Source organism: Prunus mume, linkage group LG2 (assembly GCF_029339155.1).
Source record: "Prunus mume cultivar Tortuosa linkage group LG2, ASM2933915v1, whole genome shotgun sequence".
In the NCBI taxonomy this organism is placed as follows: Eukaryota; Viridiplantae; Streptophyta; class Magnoliopsida; order Rosales; family Rosaceae; genus Prunus; species Prunus mume.
Genome location: NC_142699.1, coordinates 39,220,456 through 39,241,174, shown reverse-complemented (window position 1 = coordinate 39,241,174; position 20,719 = coordinate 39,220,456). Strand labels below are relative to the sequence as shown.

General features: G+C 41.7%; 2 protein-coding genes and 1 long non-coding RNA gene across 5 annotated transcripts; 2 read left to right on the top strand and 1 right to left on the bottom strand.

Moving 5' to 3' along the window:
• Positions 1 to 56: 56 nt before the first annotated feature.
• Positions 57 to 2,081, top strand: LOC107880430 (uncharacterized). Of its 3 annotated transcripts, XR_016124546.1 has the most exons (4): positions 57 to 155; positions 341 to 385; positions 1,305 to 1,471; positions 1,758 to 2,081. It is a non-coding gene; the product is annotated as an uncharacterized LOC107880430 (long non-coding RNA). The 3 variants fall into 3 exon arrangements; XR_016124545.1 differs by having other exon boundaries at positions 341 to 1,471; XR_016124544.1 differs by lacking the exon at positions 57 to 155 and having other exon boundaries at positions 205 to 1,471.
• A 4,280-nt stretch (positions 2,082 to 6,361) lies between these two features.
• LOC103335019 (cytochrome P450 704C1-like) lies at positions 6,362 to 7,207 on the top strand. The gene is made up of 3 exons (XM_089044590.1): positions 6,362 to 6,547; positions 6,667 to 6,761; positions 7,009 to 7,207. The coding sequence occupies exons 1-3, from the start codon at positions 6,362 to 6,364 to the stop codon at positions 7,205 to 7,207; spliced, it is 480 nt and encodes a 159-aa protein (XP_088900716.1).
• A 2,734-nt stretch (positions 7,208 to 9,941) lies between these two features.
• Positions 9,942 to 13,126, bottom strand: LOC148920303 (uncharacterized). The gene is given in 2 exon segments (XM_089047089.1): positions 9,942 to 11,326; positions 11,329 to 13,126. Coding segments are annotated over 2 exon segments (1,806 nt in total). The 5' UTR covers positions 13,064 to 13,126; the 3' UTR covers positions 9,942 to 11,255.
• Between the last annotated feature and the right edge of the window lie 7,593 nt (positions 13,127 to 20,719).

The window sequence follows — 20,719 nt, the reverse complement described above, 5'->3', positions numbered from 1 at the left end:
TAAAAAACAAATTTAAAAACCAACTCAAATCCGCTGCAGTTCATATCGCTTTAATACTCCCACACGACCCAACATCCTCATGCCATTACACAGCAGTTCCTTTCAGTTTTTTTGCTTCAATGAATCTTCTTTCTGCAGAGCATCAAGATGTCAGGGTACGAATCTCTCTCTCTCTCTCTCTCTCTCTCTCTCTCTCTCATTCTTGGTTCCTGATGGAATTTTTGCTTCAATTTCTGCTCTTTGTTTAATTTTTTTTTCATGCGAAGCATCAATGTAGAAAGCATTTAGGTTTGATATGTTTACTATCTCTAATTTTTTATTATATTTGCTCTTTCTCCAGAGCACCAATGAAGAGCATTTAGATTTGATGGGTTTGATGTGAATGGTATGAATCTCTCTCTCTCTCTATTTGATTTTGATTTTTAATTCTTTTCCCTTCTCCTCAAGTTTAACTGCATTGCATTGATGTCTCTCTTTATCTTTAAAACATGGCCTTGCGGTTTAATTTGATTATGCTAACACTAATTCATTCATCCATTCATGCCCTCCGTCTTCTTCCACACAATGAATTCCTCCACCTCTGTTGAAGTTTATCTCTTTTCTTTTGTAAGAAGAAGCAGGGGAAGACTTCCATATCTTAGAGTACCTACAAGATATTTATTATTATTATTCTTTTTCAATTTTTTGATTTAATTAGTTTAATTCCTCCTTTGTATGCATCTAAGTGTGTTTTATGGGATTTGCTGCGTACTGTGTTGTTGGCAAACAGATATCTATTGCATTTTTAGAAAGGATGAAAGCTAACTTTAGAAAAAGATATGGGGTGGGTCATTTGCTGGAGGAGAAAGCAGCGCAATAGAGACTCAAAACAGAGAGAAGGGTGGGGAAGCATCAGGAATAAGGAATAAGGAATAAGGAATAAGAAAAGAAAAGAAAAGCACACATTAGACTTGGAGTTCTATTTCCACATAACTGCTGCTATTTCCTCATAACTTTTGCAGTTCCAAATTTGAACTGCATAATCAAAACTTCTTCGCCAATCTTCACAAATGAGTTCTTCATTATATTTTTTATCTTCCATTTTTTCTGTTCTTTATAGCTGTTTCCATTTCTTCTCGTATTTTGTTCTAACTTATTGGAGTTGGGGGTCTAGAATCCCCCTTTTGGCAGAGCATCAGGTAAGAATCTTCTCTCTCGAAACTGCTCTAATTTTTGTTCCAAATACAATTCTAGAGACGTGGTAGTGGTTGCAACTGAGATGATCTATTTTGTTTGGTTCAGTTAATGCTGTAGATTATGCGCAGGTAAGACTTTGGCGTTTGAGGTATACAAGCTATTAGCTGAATGAAACACTTTGGCCTTTGGTTTCTTTCACTTTGTGGTTGTGGAGGAGCCGACTATTGGTGGATATGTTTCTCTTTCAGTCTCCTTGATGTCGAACTAGACACTTTGTGTGGGACAAATGAAGAAGGTACCCGGTTTTCCAATTCTTTTGATGTGGCAAACGAAAGCACTATGTATGGTTATGTTGATTTCTCCTAGAGGATCAGAAGGTTCTTAAACATTGAATCAGAAGCAGCATTAAGGAAGAATATGAAAATTGTAGATCAATTTGTTTATAAATTAATCAAAGACAAGATTGAAACAACTCATAATTCAGAAGATAAGCTACGAGCTGTGCGTTACCTTCTAGGTCATGTTTGTCCTGGATTGAATTAATTTCATGTTATTATTGATTAATATAATTGAATATACAGTTGAAGAAAGTAGACATTGTTTAAAGGCTTTTGGCATCGGAAGAGACTGATCCAAAGTACTTGCGAGACATGGTCCTCAGCCTCATTGCAGACGGAAAAGATACAACGGCTAGCACTTTTGTTGGCGTGACTTGTGGATATTGACTTACTTTCCTTACACACCAAGGATTCCTATTTTATTTGTAATTGATTTACTTTAATTCCTGATTTCCTACTGTAAATAGATTTAGGAATTTATTATTTACTTGCCCATTCAGGTTTTGTTGTATTATAAATATGACCTCCTACGAGGAGAAGAATACATAGAAAATTCTCACAAACAAATATTCTCTTATAGTTTTCATATTTTAGCATGGTATCAGAGGGCGATCTTGGAATTGCTGACTCTAGTTTCAAACCCCCGCCGCCGCTATGGGGGTTGATGATTTTTTCAACCCTCATGGAGGTAGCACCACCGACTCCTTCTCTCTTTCTCAACCAACCATAGCTGAGTTGCGTGCCCAAATGGCTCAGCTCCTACAGATGCAGACTTTGGCCTCGAATTTAATCCTGAATCAGGATCCTATTTTGATGACCCCGAACCCGATCTGGAATCAGGATCCTATTTTGACGACCCCAACCTCGACCTCGACTATGACGACGACGACCCCGACCCCGACTCGAAGACGACCTCGACCCTAACTCCGACGATGACCACAACCCCGAATTTGTCTATGATTCGGACCTCGATCCCGATTTCGACTCGACTCCAGCCCCAACTCGGGCTCGATCCCGATCCGAATTCCTACTCTACCTGTATCCTATGCATCTTCCGCTGCACAGATTATGACTTCTCGACTAACGACACCGACACATGGACTAGATTGCGCATATTGTGGTGATCCGAGACACACTCGTGAGACTTGTTTTAAATTGCATGGCTACCCCGATTGGTGGGCTACTCTTAAAGATTGAGGACAATGTAATACGACCAGTAATGGTACTGGTTATGGATTCCATACTTCCAATAAGATTGATTCCAGGAGTTGGATAATTGATTCCGGTGCAACTGATCATATGACGTTTGATTCTGATGATTTTCTGAATACTACACAACCTCGACGAACCTGTATTGCAAATGCCAATGGCGTTACTTATCCCTGTGGGCTGGCATGTTGCACTATCATCCTCTCTCACACTGTCTAAAACTTTACTTGTTCTATCTTTATCCACTAAATTGTTATCCGTTAGTCAGTTTAATGAACAATTGAATTGTTGTGTACTCATTTACCCGAGTTTTTGTTTGCTTCAGGATATTCACACTAAGGAGATTCTTGGTTGTGGTACTAAGAGAGGGAGGCTATATTATGTCGATGACTTCAGTCCTGGCATGGCTAACAGTGTGACGCATCCCTTTGATAGCAAACAAAAGAAAATTTGGTTGTGGCACCGTCGATTGGGACATCCGTCTTTTAGTTATATGAAACATCTTATACCAGATTTATTCTTAGGTTTCAAGGACTATGACTTCACATGTGATACTTGTATTTTGGCTAAGAGTCACCGTGTGCCCTACCCGTTGAGTACGAACAAGTGTACTACTCCATTTACGTTAATTCACTCTGATGTCTGGGGACCTTCACCTATCACTGCTCCTTCTTTGTTCGATGGTTTGTCACATTCATAGATGATTGTACACGGATGACATGACTTTATTTGCTGAAGAATAAAAACGAAGTGTTTTCCCGTTTTCAGTCATTCCACAAACAGATGAAAACTCAGTTTAATGCTCAAATCCAAATTCTTCGCTCCGACAATGGTGGAGAATTTGTCAATCATGACTTTCAGACTTACTTCCAACAACATGGAATTATCCATGAGACGACTTGTCCTCAGACACCGCAACAAAATGGTGTTGCTGAACGAAAGAATCGACATCTTCTTGAAACCGCCCGAGCACTTCTGATTGGCGCTCATGTTCTTCGCCATCACTGGGATGATGCTATTGTCACTGCAGTTCACCTAATCAACCGCATGCCTTCTGGTGTATTGACCTTTAAAACTTCCTTATAGGTGCTTGCGCAACACAGACCTCTGCCCTCTGTTTTGGTACTCACACCCCGAATCTTTGGATGTGTGGCTTTCGTTCATCTCCACAAAAATCAACGTAGCAAACTTGATCCATGTGCGCTTCGTTGTGTTTTTGTGGGTTATGCCACTCATCAGAAAGGCTACCGTTGTTATCACCCTCCTACCCGACGTACCTATGTCACTTTGGATGTGACCTTTCTGGAATCTGAGCTGTTCTTCCATGACCCATCATCCAATTCTACGCTTCAGGGGGAGATACGAAATGAAGATCAGAATTGGAGCAACTTGGAAAACGAAGAAATTCTTCTATGTACAGAAATGATTGATCATCCCGAGTCTGGAGCACAAGATTACTCTCTGCCGAAAAGTGACCCATCGCTCATTCATAGCGATCAATTACCTGACCCACCTGATCCATACGAAGATATTTCTGATCCGAGTCTCACACCTACAGACAATACATAACAACAAGATGAAGACCCCCCTCTAACTCAACAGTACCAACAGACCAATCTCCTGAGAATATCCTTGAGGTAACTACTCCTATTAGACTTGTACATTTAGAGGATAAAACTATTGGATATCAATTACCTTTCATGCAAAATCGTGGGAAGCCACCAAACCGCTATTCACCTGATATTGGCAAGACATCCAAGTATCCAATTGCAAATCATGTATCTACTGAGAAGCTGTCTGAACCACTCAAGGCTTTTGTGCATCAGTTGTCTGCTATCCATATTTCAACCAAGGTCTCTGAAGCATTGAAAGATCCTAAGTGGGTCCAAGCTATAAAAGAGGAGATGAAAGCTCTTGAGAAAAATCAGACTTGGACATTGGAGATTATACCACGAGGAAAAAAGACTATCGGATGTAGATGGGTGTTTACTATAAAACACAATGCAGATGGATCTATCGAGCGATACAAGGCAAGACTTGTGGCAAAATGGTACACACAGACCTATGGTATAGACTATGAAGAAACCTTTGCTCCAGTTGCAAAGTTAAACACCGTCAGAGTCTTATTGTCCCTTGCAGCTAATTTGGATTGGCCACTACACCAGTTTGTTGTAAAGAATGCTTTTCTACATGGCGAACTCACGGAGGAGGTGTACATGGACATTCCTCCTGGTTATAATACTACTCAGACTGGAACAGTTTGCAGGCTACGAAAAGCATTGTATGGGTTGAAACAGTCACCACGTGCATGGTTTGGACGGTTCACCATGGCAATGAAGAACAATGGTTTCAAACAGTGCAACTCAAATCATACTTTGTTCTTGAAACATCGGAAAGGGAAGGTAACAGCATTAATAATTTATGTTGATGATATGATTATTACTGGGAATGATAAACAGGAAATATCACAGCTACAAGACTATCTGGCTACAGAGTTTGAGATGAAAGATCTAGGTGGACTCAAGTATTTCTTGGGAATTGAGGCGGCTCGATCGCAGCAAGGCATATTTCTCTCTCAAAGGAAATATGTCTTGGACTTGTTGATGACACAGAATGCTAGATTGCAAACCTGCGGACACTCCTATTGTTCAGAATCATCATCTTGAAGAATATCCGAATCAAGTTCCAACTAACAAAGAAAGATACCAAAGGTTAGTGGGAAGATTGATCTATTTGTCACATACTCAACCAGACATTGCTTATGCAGTGAGCGTTGTCAGTCAATTTATGCACTCTCCAAGTGAAGACCACATGAAAGCAGTTCTTCGGATACTTAGATATGTGAAGTCTGCACCGGAAAAGGACTTATGTTCTCAAAGCATGATCATCTAAATATTGATGGTTATTCAGATGCAGATTGGGCAGGTAATGTAACAGATAGAAAATCCACATCGGGTTACTTCACATTCGTGGGAGGTAATTTGGTGACATGGAGGAGCAAGAAACAGAATGTAGTAGCTTTATCCAGTGCAGAAGTCGAGTTCAGAGGCATGACTAAAGAGATTTGTGAACTTCTTTGGTTCAGAAAGTTGCTTACTAAACTTGGGTATAAACCTACATCTACAATGAATCTCTTTTGTGACAACAAGGCTGCTATAGCCATTGCACAGAATCCAGTTCAAAGCATGATCGTACTAAACATGTTGAGATGGATCGACACTTCATCAAACAGAAGCTTGAGGCTAAAGTGTTTCAGTTTCCTTTTGTGAAATCCGAGGATCAATTGGCAGATATTTTGACAAAGGCGATTTCCAGTAAAGCATTCCACAATTCACTGGATCAGTTGGGCATTGGCGACATCTATGCACCAACGTGAGGGGGAGTGTTGGCGTGACTTGTGGATATTGACTTACTTTCCTTACATACCAAGGATTCCTATTTTATTTGTAATTGATTTACTTTAATTCCTGATTTCCTATTGTAAATAGATTTAGGAATTTATTATTTATTTGCCCATTCAGATTTTGTTGTATTATAAATATGACCTCCTACAAAGAGAAGAATACATAGAAAATTCCCACAAACAAATATTCTCTCATAGTTTTCATATTTTAGCAACTCTTACATGGTTTATTTATATGCTCTGCAAGCATCTTCATATACAAGAAAAGATTTCACAGGAAGTTAGAGAAGCAACAAATCTGAAAGATAATTCGAGCATTGACGAGCTTTCAGACAACCTTACTGAAGAGACCCTTGAGAAAATGCAATATCTCCTTGCAGTTTTGAATGAGACAACCAGGCTGTACCCTGCTCTTCCACTGGTACTTCTAATTCAAACACAATTGCAAGGCTAACCTGATATAAACAACACTGTCTGCTGACCTTTCTGAATTTGAATCTTTAGAATTACTTTTAACAAGTTTGTTTGATGCTGTCGTAGAATGGGAAGGTTTGTTTTTCTAATGATACCTGGCCAAATGGATTTAGTGTCAAAACAGGTGATGTGGTGGCATACCATGCTTACGGCATGGGCAGGCTGATATATATATATATATATATATATATAGGTGATGATGCAAAAGAATTTCAGCCAGAGAGATGGCTTGATGAAAATGGTCTTTTCCAACAGGAAAGCCCTTTCAAATTCACAGCCTTCAGTGTAAGAAATAAATTAATGTTGATATGATCAGTAACAAATGCCACATTTTATTAAAACATGCACAAAGGATGAGTAGACTTATAAATTATGGGGAATTCTAAATAAATTTGTTGATTTAAACAGGCGGGTCCAAGGATTTGTGTGGGTGAAGGACTTTGCTTATAGAGAGGCTTTGATATTTTCTGCTGTGCTTTGGGGCCGCTACATGTTCAAGCTGAGTGATGACAACAAAGTAGCCCGTTACAAGACCATGCCCACCCTCCATTTTAAAAGGGGGCTTTATGTCCAAGCCTCTCCAAGACTGGGGCATGCAAAATCTTAATTAAACTATATATTATTAGTTTTTTTTTTATATATTAACTTATTAATTAAACTTTTCTGTATAATATTAGTCTTTTTTTGTCAAACTATATATTATTAGTATTGAATCTGTTATTGTAATGTTGCTTATATCCTCTTTATGTATAATACCACTAGCCTCCCACGCGTGTGCGGGAGATCTTTTTCGATCATGCGCTACGTGCGACTTACAATTTTTCTAATTTTTCTATTTTTGTAATTGTATTTTTTTGGATGACAGTCTCAAGTATTTTCTTTTATTGACCTTATTTTTCTAGACATCCATCTTAGCAGTTTACACGCTATAGAAGAAAAGAAAAAGTATAATTAGCAAACAAAGAAAGTAATGTAAAGGTAGGTGAATGTGGGCGTATACCTGTACCTAGCAATGGATAGATCGTTGGGAGCGAATCCTGCAACATGAAATTAGGAGCAACATCAAAATGAGGGTAATTTCAATTCAGCATAAACAAATAAAAACAAACCCAAAATTGAAAACATGTAACCAATTGGACATTTTTATTTGGGTGGTGAAGACCACTGGTTAAAGTTGAGAAAATGTAGGTTTAAAATCAATCAAATTGAAACCAATTGAATGAGTTGAAAAGAGTAGGCAGAGCACTAAAGAAGCAAAGTTTGTCAGACAGTATAAATATTTACGAAACTTTGTAAGTCGCACATAGCGTTTGTGATTTAAAAGCCTCTCGCACACGCAGAAGTGTGTGTAGAGAGGTTAGTATTAAAGAAAAATCCAATTATGGAAAGAAAAAAAACAACAAATAAAACACATGTTAGTTTTGGTAAAAAGTAAGCCACGTGTTGGCCTCTGAAAAATAAAATCAGCATGAGAATAATTAATAAAATAAAAATTCGCACGTCTTTTAATTAGAAAGAGGTGACCACTACATTTCCTCAAAAGCCAAAACCGACAAAGCAAAATTAGTTAAATTGTTTTTGAGGTCATTCTCTTTGACTTAAAACAATGTCACAATATATTATACAACACTTTTGCTTTCCAAGTTTACCCTTATTAAATGTATTCAATTTATCCCATTCACAACTTTCTTACCATCTTATTAAAAAAATTAATGACAACTTTTTTATTTAAAAAATGTCTGCTTTTTAAAAAAAGAGGAAATGTCCCTTTTTTAACGTGAAGTTTAGACTTTTTTAAATTTTGACATTTCTTTTTTAAAGTATAACTTCATTTAATAAGGGTAAACGTTAGTTTGTTAAATTGTTTTGTTAAGGAGAATATGTCAAGAAAAATAGGTCCAGAGAAGGTAATCTAAAATTACAGGGAAGGAGGTTTCTCACTTACATTATGAAGGCACAATGAGGTTTGAATCTATTGGTTTACAAGTTAATGACTTTTTTTAATATGGGCTAGACTCCGTTGGTATTTTTATTTTTGTTTTGAAGTAATGAAAATAAAATAATTAAATGCAAAAAATTTAAATACAAAATAAAATTGACAAACCTTGTATGAAAGGAGGCGGCCAACCATGCTTCACTCCAAAATTTGATCCTTCAATTTCGGCATTGATTTCTCATTTGATTAGGCCACGAAGTACGGCTCAGAGCGAGATGTGTTTCGAACTTTTTTTGTTTATTGGCCTTCATAATACATGCATTGCACCAAGATGTATAAAAAGCTAGAGACATTAATCTAAGCCCATCAACCAGTAAGGTTGGGACAACAAAACGACCGAGCAGTGGGCTGTAATGGTGACTATTGTGATGGGTTTAGTGGCAAGGATGATAATGTTTCTTGCTCAACCCAACGACTGAAATATGATTGGCAAACCGGTGTACAGAGTAAACTATTGACTTCAATGTCCAAACAGCTAGGAAGTAGCGTACATGATGATCAGTAATTAGGGCAGTTTTAACTGTTTAGGGCAATAAGCTTGTTTAAACAATGAGGCTCGGGGGAATAAGTTCATAATCCTCCTCCATGAATATGCTTCCAAGCACTTATTAAATTATTTTTAAAATTTTCAAGTGATTCGTGGCATTCTTCAACTAACAATCACTCACGTGTTTATGAGAATATAAAGGCCCGTTTGATAACTATTTCAACTTTAGTTTTTAGCTTTCATATATTTTGCTAGAGTATTAAAATTTTAGTGAGAATGACAATGAAGATGAGATTGAGAGAGAAGATGAGAGGGGAGGATGGGATGAATGAGTAACAAAAGTGAACACAAAATCTAAAAACAAATATATTTGAAATTGTTTTCACTTTTGTTACTCCTCCCTCTCATCATTCTCTCTCTCTCTCTCTCTCTCTCTCTATATCATGTTCCTCCCTACTCTAACATAAAAAAAAAAAACTAAAATCGAACCCTCTCATCATCTCTCTCTCTCTCTCTCTCTCTCTCTCTCTCTCTCTCTCTCTATATATATATATCATGTTCCTCCATACTCTAACATAAAAAATAAAAACTAAAATCGAAATGACTATTAGACGGGCCCCAAAAATATTTCTCCTTTTTACTTTTACTTTTTTGGTTGCTGAGAGAGCGGATGACCCTAGCTTTTGCCAAACTCATAGTATAGCGACCTCTACACAAAATGTATCTCCTTTTATTTATTGAAACTTACCATGTACTTTATATAATAACCTTTCTATTTTTTTTTTTCTTCTCTGGTTTACTTTCTGAAAAAAAAGGACTAAATATAAATTCTTTAGTTGCTAGTGTAAGAAACAGAGGTAAAAACTGGCATTGTCTCATATAATATTTCCACAACTAAATGGAAATAATTATAGTTTGATGAATTTCAATATCCTGCAATGTTCTTCTATCTCTTTTTGTTCTCTAAACACAATCTACCAAGTTTATTCTGGTGTCTCAGGAAATGTAAACTTAAAATTATCCTCATCTGCAAAACCAATACCAAGATCCTTCCTCTCTCTAATAACCTCCCTAACATTCTCTATCCTCTCAAGAATTCCCTAAACAGCTAAATCAAATGCATCTTCGGTCTCTAATCTTGACCTGGGATCTGCATATACCAGATTTGGTATTAGCCTTATAACCTCATCCCTCATGGCCAATTCCTCATGCATTGAAATTCCAAGCAAAGTGTTCTCAATGATGCCTTCTTTCAAATCTTCAACTTCTTTCACCGGAATGAACACCGAATACTTGGTATGATTCTCCGGTAAATGCCACAAATACTGTGTATACGCAGTTGCAGGATGAAAGAAAACCGGAATGCAGCCTGCCAGAAACGAGTCGAAAGTTGATCTTCTAGTGTGTGAATCCCCTGGAGGCTGCAAGCAATAAACAGAGCTCTCAAACACCCTCATAACAGTGACCAGGGTTGTTACAATTAATCCCAGAAGAACCACAATGTAAGAACTTGCAGTTGCTTGAAGCTTGGCACTGATTCATAAGCTTGCCCCCGGATTGAATCAATCAAGTTTCTAAATAGCCGCACAGCTTCTTCCCATTTTCCAGACTTGCATGCTGCAGAAATTAAGGAAGTAAAAGTGACAACATCTGGAATTATGCCTTTCTCATTCATTATTTCAAACAGAGCAAGTGCTCGCTTCCAAAGACCATATCTCAAAATAGGATCACAGCCTGGTCTACTCGTCTTTCTTTCCAAGTCCACCCGATTCATAGGGCAGAAGCAATTGTTAACAATACTCAGTGTACTGACCTCGGGGTGTAAGCCAATACAACCCAGCATCTGTTTATACATAGAAACTACAGCGGAAACCTGATTCATCTTGGAGAGTGCCCCAAAACAAATGATTACTAGCTTAAATAGAGGGAATGGGTTTCATTTGAATTATGGATTTGAAGAGTGCTTCATCTAACCCAAGATTACCAGATTTACAACGCATTTCTACCAATTTCTCCAAATCAATGGTTTCCTTAGGGTTAGGATCCTATAATTGTTTGAAACCACTTCCATTCACTAATATTGCTTGGTCATACAAGTTTAGAATGCAATGACATGATTAGCAGTTAAAGATTTAACAGAAATGTAACTAGTTCCACCAGTCTCATGGGGAACTATTCTGCAGATACAACATGCCTTTTAGGACGCAAACCTCTCAAAGCTTTTAGGGTTTCCACATCGGGATCACTCCTTGTTCGTTCATTTCCTCAACGAGACTCAAAGCTTCACCTATCCTTTTAGCTTGCATATAGCCGTTGACCAAGGCTTTATAACAAGAAGCAATATCAGGGGCATGATGTTTTATCACCATTAAATCAATGACCTTCTTTGCCTTATCCATTTTGCCACGAAAACAATAATCATCAATTAGCATACTGCAAGTTATTTTGCTCAGCTCCATACCATATTTAACTTTGGCCTCAACTACTTTATGAGCCTCTTCTGGCATCCCTCCTTGGAAGAGAGCATCCAAAAGTATTGTCAAAGTTATGATATCAGGTAAGACTCCCTGAACTACCATTTCATCAAACAACCTTGTGGCTTCAGCCCATTGATTTGTACAGCACATGCCATAAATTAGAGAGTTGTAAGTGAAAATGTTAAGCCTCATACCTCTTTGGGACATTAGCTCTAACACGGAGAGCGCTTCGTCGATCCGTCTCTCCTTGCAAAGAGCATGTATTACAGTGGTAAAGGTTACAACATTTGGTGCAATTCCTTCATCCAGCATTCTATTAAACAACCTTGTGGCTTCTTTCCATTGCGCAGAATGGCAGAGGCTATTAATTAAGGAGGTGTAGGTGACAACATTAGGCTTTACACCTCTACGGAACATTTCTTCCACAAGGTTAAGTGCCTCTGCCGTCTTCCCTTCCTTGCACAAAGCATCCAACACAGAACTGAATGTAACAATATCAGGGAAGGTGCCACAATCAATCATGTTTCTAAATAGCAGCACAGCTTCTTCCCACTTACCCGACTTGCATGAAGCACCAATTAAGGAATTGAAAGTGAAAACATTAGGCTTTATGCCTTTGTTTTTCATTATTTCAAACAGAGCAAGTGCTCTTGTCCAAAGACCCATGTTGCATAATCCATAAATTAATGAAGTGTAAGTGATGACATTTGGCGCAACACCTTTGTTGATCATATCTTGAAATAGGGTCAGCGCCTCATCTATTCTTCTTTCTTTGCATAAGCGGTCAATGATCGGATTATAGCATTGAGGGTCAGGCTTAAACCTTCCATCTTCATACATTTGCTCGAGTATCTCAAGCGCCACACATGTTTTCCCAGCTCTGCACAACCCATTAATTATAGTAGCGTAAGTGATTTCACTGCATGCTAATCCTTTCTCTTCTATTTTCTGGAACAAATCCATTGCCTCAGAAAGCGACCTGTACTTGCAAATCGCATGAAGCAAAGCATTCAAAGTATAAGCATTGGGCTGAAAACCATGTTTAAGGATAGTTGCTAAAACAGAGAAACCCAAGTCCACCCGATTCATACGGCACAAGCAATTGATAACAACACTCAGTGTACCGACTTCCGGGTGTAAGCCAACACAAGCCAGCATCTGTTTATACATAGAAACTACAGCGGAACATTGATTCATCTTGGAGACTGCCCCAAGCAAATGATTAATAGCCCAAATCGAGGGAATGGGTTTCATTTGAATTACGGAATCGAAGTGACCCAGTGCTTCATCTAACCCAAGATTACCAGATTTACAACGCGTTTGTACCAAATCCTCCAAATCAATGGTTTCCTTAACACTAACAGTATGACAACGATTGACAGCAAAAGAGCAAAACTGGCTTCTGAAAAAGACGAGCCCAAACAGAGAATAGAGAGAAGAAGGATTACCCTTTCGGAGAAGCGTGAACCCTGGAGCTCTTTTCGCGATAATTTTCGTCATCATCGACCAGCTCCTAAGGCAGAGCAAACAATTCACGATGTTTTTGGTCGAAATGAATGAAATTTGTTTGCCAAAAAACTAACAAAAAGAAGAACAAGGCTCAAACGTAACAAAATAAAACAAAACCCAAAATACCAAAATAGGAGGCCCAAAACAACAAAAGCCCACAAAATACATAAAACCCAACACCTAACCCCAAACAAAACAAGTCGCCGTCACCACCACAAGAAAAATTGCCGCCGCCACAAGAAGAGTAAGTGAGAGGGTTTAGTTGCTTCAATTTTAGGGAAGATGGATTGTTGTCATACCATGCATTTATCTATATATATAAAGCAAAAGGCATAGAATGGTGAAACATTCAAAATATCAGAAATTGTATTTGATTAATCCAAACATTAAGAATTAAAATTATTAATTAAATGAGGATAATATAATAAATTCACACTTTTTCATATTAAAAAAATTAAAATTAAAAGATAAATCATATAATGAATTCTATTTTTATAGAATACAACTATTTATTATCTTTTTTAATTCTAAAATAAATTTCATTAAAAAAAAAAAAAAGTCTCTCGCAAAGAAAAAAAGAGTCATGCTGTGCTACCACAGGGAAAGGGTGAAGAACGGTCTAACCCACGAACAACGGTTGCCTAGAAAAGAACTGAAGAACGCAGAGACAAATTAAAAAACAAATTTAAAAACCAACTCAAATCCGCTGTAGTTCATGTCAGTTTTAACACTCTCCACACGACCCAACATCCTCATGCCATTACACAATAGTTCCTTTCAGTTTTTTTTGCTTCAATGAATCTTCTTTATGCAGAGCATCAAGATGTCAGGGGTACGAATCTCTCTCTCTCTCTCTCTCTCATTCTTGGTTCCTGATGGAATTTTTGCTTCAATTTCTGCTCTTTGTTTAATTTTTTTTTCATGCAAAGCATCAATGTAGAAAGCATTTAGGTTTGATATGTTTACTGTGGGAACCGAATTAAATCATACCCTAGGTCAAATAATTCCTTCCATTTGGGGATTATTTGATCTAATTGGGAATTACTCAACCTAATTGAGAGTTACTCAATTTAATTGGGAGTTACCCAATTAAATTGAGAATTACCTAATTAAGTTGGGAATTGATTTGATTCCTACCCCAATTCCCAATTAAATGAGGAGTTACCTAATTAAATTAGGATTTGATCTGATACCTACCACGATTAGGGATTTGATTTACCCTAATAAATCAAATCCCTAATTAATCAAATCAATTCCAAATAGGGGAGGAATAATTTCCTTCAATCTATGGAATTATTCCTCTGAAACCCTAATCTTCGAGACCATTATAAATACTTAGCTATGCACAAAGGTCAAGGTACGTCTAAATTCCTACTGAAACTCTGCATAAATTATTTCTCACAAACCCTAGCCACCACTTTCTTTCTCTCTCTGACACAAGGCTCCAGCCACCACACACGGCTCCGGCCACTCGGTTTTCCTTAAAATACCGTACCTAACTTAGGCATCGGAGGGCCTTTGGCCAACACCCCCTAGGTGTGGTCCTTTTACCCCGATCTATTTTGCAGGGAGAAAGAGAAGTGGAGAAGACGAATGAATCTTTGGCGAATATTCTAGTGGGACGAAATTTGCTCCCACAAATTGGTGCTTTCATTGAGAGCACAAGATATATTCAAAGCGTGCTCCAAATTCATCTTTCACACATTTTTTCAAACAACCATGGTTGATACAAGACGTACAAAGAGTAATGCCATCACGACGGGCCCATCTCATGGTTTCATGGTGGAAACCTCAATGCAACCGCATGGAATCATGACTGCCAAAGCCTTGCAGCCGTCTTCTAGTGCTTTGCAGCCGCCTTGCTGGAATTGCGAACAACCGCCACATGACCACAGGACCTCCACACCTTGCGATCGCGACACCGGCCGCTCTGCCTCATCTGCCGTCGAGCACGAAGAGCCACACCACTTAACTACGGACTTGCCGCACCCCACGGCTTGTCCGACGTCGTCCCTAGTCTTGGAGCAGATCCATTCTCTCCTCCTCTGCGATCACACTTGACATATGCACTGTATGCTGCGTCTAATGGAGCCCGATGCACACCACTCTACTTGACCCGCGCGATCAGGTGGATCTTAACTCACGGGTTGATCAACTCACACGAAGGTCGATGATCAAAACAACGATTAGCCGGCTACTCAGGCGGATCAACTTGAATCAAGGCCCCAACCTTGGACCTCGTGGACGAGGAGAGGAGGGCACACGAGCATGCTTACGAGCAGTTCGGGAGGTCCCAAGCTGGTCGACAGGGCAAACCGGCGGGAGAGAGCGAGATCGTGCAGACGAGAGGCGCATACCGCGAGCCGTACTCTGAGCCTTTCGAGGTTAGGTCATAGGACCAATGTGCTCAAGAGGCTAGGCCCACAATCCAATGTTCGTGCTTACTTAGGTCCACAAGGAGCTTGAATTCGTGAGCGGTCGAGGCGATAAGCGTGGAGGGATCTTCCCAAACTTAACCTTCTCTCCGCCTCACGGGCAGGGCAACCAAGGGGATCGATCCTTGGGAGCTAGAGAAGAGGTTAGCCAATCACGCTCGAGGCACTGAAGACATCGACCTGAACGACCTTCCTTGCAAGCAGAGGATGACGATCAACGCTCACCAGCCCGCTCGAGGTCCGGCATGCGGCGACAAGGCGTGGAGGATCTTCCCAAACTCAACCTTCTCTCCCCACCGGCAGGGCAACCAAGGGATCGACCCTTGAGAGCTGGAGAAGAAGTTAGCCAATCACGCTCGAGGCACCAAAGACGTCGACCTGAACGACCTTCCTTGCGGCAGAGGATGACGATCGACACCCACCAGCCCGCTCGAGGACCAACACGCGGTGACAAGCTGCAGAGGAATCCTCACAAGCTCAATCTCCTAATCGCCTCACGGGCAGGCACCCAAGGATCGACCCGTGGGAATCGAGGAAGAAGTTAGTCGGTCTCGCCGAGGCACCAAGACGTCGGCCCTAAACTCCAACCTGCGAGCAGAGGATGTCGAGAAGCTAGTAAATGACTAACTCCGAGGTCTCCGACTCAAAGGAAGCACGGAGGAGGCCCTGTGTAAGGAAATTGATCGAGTTGATTGCTCGCCCTTTAGCGACGAGGTGGAAAGAGCTCCGCCCGCGCAGTTTACAACGCCATCCATCACTCCATTCAAGGGTACTGACCCGAGAGCCATTTGAGGCACTTCAAGAGCACCATGATCCTGTACAAGGCAGATGATGCCCTGATGTGTAAAGTGTTCGCGATGACTCTGTGAGGAGCAGCTCAGATTGGTTCCACACTCTACCGTCTGCGTCAATAGGCAACTTCAAGGAGTTCGCCATCATTTTCACAAAGGAGTACACCTCCTACAAGATGGTTAGAAAGCATGCGGACCACCTGTTTCAACTGCGCAAGAAGTCAGACAAGTTTCTCTGAGACTACCGAGACGGTTTAAGGTGAGAAGGCTAACATCATAGGATGCAATGACCAAGTTGCATCCTCAGCATTCAAGAAGGGCTTGCCAACCGAGCACGAGCTATATCGGGAGCTGGCCATAACTCCAAGTCAAACCTTGGCGAAGTGTTCGCGACGGCAGAGCGCTACTCACTTTGGGATGATGATCGTATCACTGCAAATAAAGCTAGCAAGCAAGTTGACCACCCGACGAAGCAGGTAAACCAAAAGAGCAATAAGTTCGAGCAAAAAGCCCGAGATAAGTGTAGATCGCGGCCCCAAAAAGGAAGCTCGAAACAGGACCTTCACCGAAGTTCGCTATCCCAATCCACCGGATCCTAGCTCGGTGAAGGACAAGCCGTGGGTGAGGAGACCACCACCCATGAAGGGAGACCCTTTAAAAGAGACACCAGTTAATACTGCGCATTTCACGGGAGCACGGTCATTACACCAACAACTGCAACGCTTAGAAAATGCACATTGAGGAGCTGGTCAGAGAGGGCCATTGCACAGAGTTCGTTGCAAAGAAGGCTATCTAGCAGATCGAGGATCGTGATGCAGCTGTCAAGGAACCTCCCCAAAAGGTCATTCGAATCAACACCATTCTAGCCGACTCCCAAGAGTCCGGGCTAACCACCAAGGAGCGCAAGAGAAAGATCGCTCAGCCAACTTATGTCTCCCAAGTCACAACGGGAGTACCAGCTATTATGGATACACCCATCATCAGCTTCCAGAAGAAGGACTTGATCGAGCTTGACCTGCCACATAATGATGCCCTAGTCATCTGCATCCAAATTGAACAAGCTATGATTGAGCGAGTTCATGTAGATGAGGGCACCGCAGCCAACATCCTGCAACTATCTGTTATCCAACAGATGAGGTTCGAGCCCAAGATTAGCAAACTTGCCGGATCGCTCACTGGCTTCAATGGGGCCACATCAATCACTGTTGGAACGATCGACCTGGATGTTTACTCACCCCCGAGTCCGCTCGCAAACCTTCATGGTCATCGACGGGTTTCCCCTACAATGGGATCTTGGGCCGACCTTGGATCAGCAAAATCGAGGCCATCACATCGCTCTACATCGAAGATCCGCTATCCCATCCTCGGGGCAGGATCAGGCAGATCAACAATGACCAAGCCATGGCAAGGAGATGCACAGCCCAAGGGCTCAAGAAGAGCAAGCAGCTGCATTCACACCGAATGCAAGCCGCCAACGACAGAAGCGCTCTTAGCGGACAAGCAAACCCGAAAGGAAGGAAGTTGTGCCTCACAATAGCGATTAAGGAAGAAGGATCGAGACAAGGAATCCGCAAGGCTCCCTTGAAGAAGGTTGAAGCCAGGGAAGCGTTGAGTTAGTACTCCCGATCCCGATCACCGGATAAGGAGGCGCAGACACTCGCGCGTAATTCAAAGAAGAAGGATCGAGATGAAGGAATCCGCCGAAGGCTCCTTGAAGAAGGTTGAAGCGATGAAGACGCGAGTTAGTACCCTTGATCCTCACCACCGGACAAGAAAGCGCGGATCGGCTCGCGCTTAAGCCTGACGAGAAGATGGAGCCGACCATCTTCCTCCGAACAACAAAGACATGTTTGCGTGGTCACCATCGACATGCCCGCATCGACCCAAACATCATCGCCACGGCTCCATGTCAACCCGCTAGCAAGCCCGTGGTGCGAAAAGACGCAACTTTGCTCCTGAGCGGGTCGCGATCATTGAAGCCGAAATCGACAAGCTCCTAGCTGCCGGTTTCATTAAAGAGGTCTCCTACTCGGAATGGCTGGCCAACGTTGTTCTGGTGGCGAAACAAGAAAAGGGAAAATAGAAAGTATGCATCGATTACACCGACCTTAACAAGGCATGCCCTAAAGATAACTTCCCATTGTCGAGAATCGACCAGCTCGTGGGTTCAACTTTCGGCAACTAGCTGCTTAGCTTCATGGATGCTTACTCTGGCTATAATCAAATTATGATGTACGATGATGATAAGGCGAAGACCTCTTTCATCATCGAAAGGCTTGTGAATACCAAAGGCTCGTGAATAAAATTTTCAAGGAGCAGATTGGCAGAACCATGGAGGTATACGTGGGACGATATCTTTGGTTAAAGCCCCAAGCGGGTAGACTACCTCAAAACCTCACCGAGGCGTTCACCTACTCGCCAATATCGCATGAAGTGAATCCAAGTAAATGCACGTTCGGTGTATCGTCTGGCCGGTTCCTGGGGTACTTAGTGACGCAACGAGGTATCGAGGCACACCCGCGCCAAATCAAAGCCATTCTCGAGATGAAGTCGCCTTCCACAGTGAAGAACATACAAAGCCCGACGGCAGAGCGGCGACCTTTAATGATTCCTCTCAAAATCTACCAACAAGTGCATACCATTCTTCAAAGCTTTGAAGAAAGGATAAAAAGACAAATGGGACGAAGAGTGCGAAGTAGCTTTCCAGAATCTAAAGACCTACCTTACTTCAGCTTCCCTGTTCTCAAAGCCAGTTCCTAGTGAAGACTTGTTCGTGTACTGTAGTGTCCAACTCCCTCGGCTCTCATATGAGAAAAACTTGGGGCCCAACATCCTATATTCTACACACAAAAGCTCTCCTCGATGCAGAGACTCGCTACTCGAAATTGGAGAAGCTCATTTTGTCCCTTGTGGTTTCTGCGAGAAAGCTGCGACTATATTACTAAGCTCACCGAGTCATCGTCATGACCGACTTTCTTTTGAGATCAATCCTCCATAGCCCTGATGCTTCTCAGCGACACATGAAGTGGGCTATAGAGCTAAGCCAATACGACCTCCTCTACCGGCCGAAGACTGCAATAAAAGTTCAAAATTCACACCATCTGCCGAAGAAGAGAAGTCGGTCAAAAAGAAGGAAAGTTCGAGAGCAGACAAGACCTCCACCGACGACCAACCCAAAGATATGTGGCGATTGCAAGTAGACGGACCGTCGAACCAAAAGGAGTTGGAGCAGGCATCGTCATCATCACCCCATATGGAACCCTGCTAGAGCAAGCTATCATGCTTGGCTTCCCGGCTTCAAACAACGAGGCAGAGTACGAGGCATTGCTCGCTGACTTGCGCTTAGCAAAGGAGCTATCAATCAAAAAGTTGGTCATTTACTCAAATTCCTAGCTGATTACAAGTCAAGCCTCAGGAGAATACATGGCGAAGCACCCGAGGATGATCTTGTACCTTGACAAAGTCCAAGAGTTGTTGAAGGCGTTTCCCACCTTCACCATCCAGCAAGTGCCCCGAGCAGAGAACGCGCACGCAGATGCACTAGCAAGCTTAGGATTGGCGCTGGATACCCGAGACGCTCCATCCCGGTTGAGCACCTCGACCGACCTAGCATAGAAGAGGCAGAGCAGCCGGACTGATGCAGATCGATGAGGACCCTAGCTGGCAAGACCCCATCATTGACTATCTAGTGAATGAAAACCTACCAGAGGACAAGTCTGAGGCCAAAAAATCAAAGAAGGCTGCAAGATACTACATGAAAAGCGACATGCTTATCCGCGGATTATACTCTAGGCCTCATCTCACTTGCATCAAGTACCCGCAAACGCTCGAGGTTCTCTGCAAGATACACGACGGCGAATGTGGAAATCACGTTGAGGCGGATCGCTTGCTCGAAGGCTCTCGGCATCGGCTATTTCGGCCTACCATACGCCAAGACTCCACAGAGTATGCTCGAAGATGTGATCGATGCCAACGCTACAAGCTGGTCCTCGGCCCGCCCACCGAAATACCATTCGCAGAGCGGTTCATGGCCATTCATGCAGTGGGCCATTGACTTGGTGGGACCTATGTCGACGACACCGCCAATAAAGAGATGATGATCGTTGCCACGACTTCACCAAATGGATCGAGGCCGAGGCTTTATCTTCTACCAAGGAGGCTGATGTTGAACGGTTCATCTGGAAGAACATGATTTGCAAATTTGGTTGCCTGCAATCGATAGTCACCGACAATGGTACACAATTCGTGGGGGCAGATCACAAGATTCTTTGCAAAGTATAGCAACAAACAAAGACTGTCAACTCCCGATACCCGCAAGGCAATGGCCAGCGAGGCATCCAACAAGATCGTGCTGCCTAAAGAAAAGATTGGAAGGCCATGAAGGAAAATGGGTCGACGAGCTGCCAGGAGTCCTATGGGCTTAT

Excerpts from the sequence above, each read along its gene's own strand:
- LOC103335019 (XM_089044590.1), top strand. The coding sequence starts at position 6,362 with ATGCTCTGCAAGCATCTTCATATACAAGAAAAGATTTCACAGGAAGTT. Across the intron at positions 6,548-6,666 it reads TGTACCCTGCTCTTCCACTG|AATGGGAAGGTTTGTTTTTC; the intron begins GTACTTCTAATT and ends ATGCTGTCGTAG. Across the intron at positions 6,762-7,008 it reads CATGCTTACGGCATGGGCAG|GCGGGTCCAAGGATTTGTGT; the intron begins GCTGATATATAT and ends TGATTTAAACAG.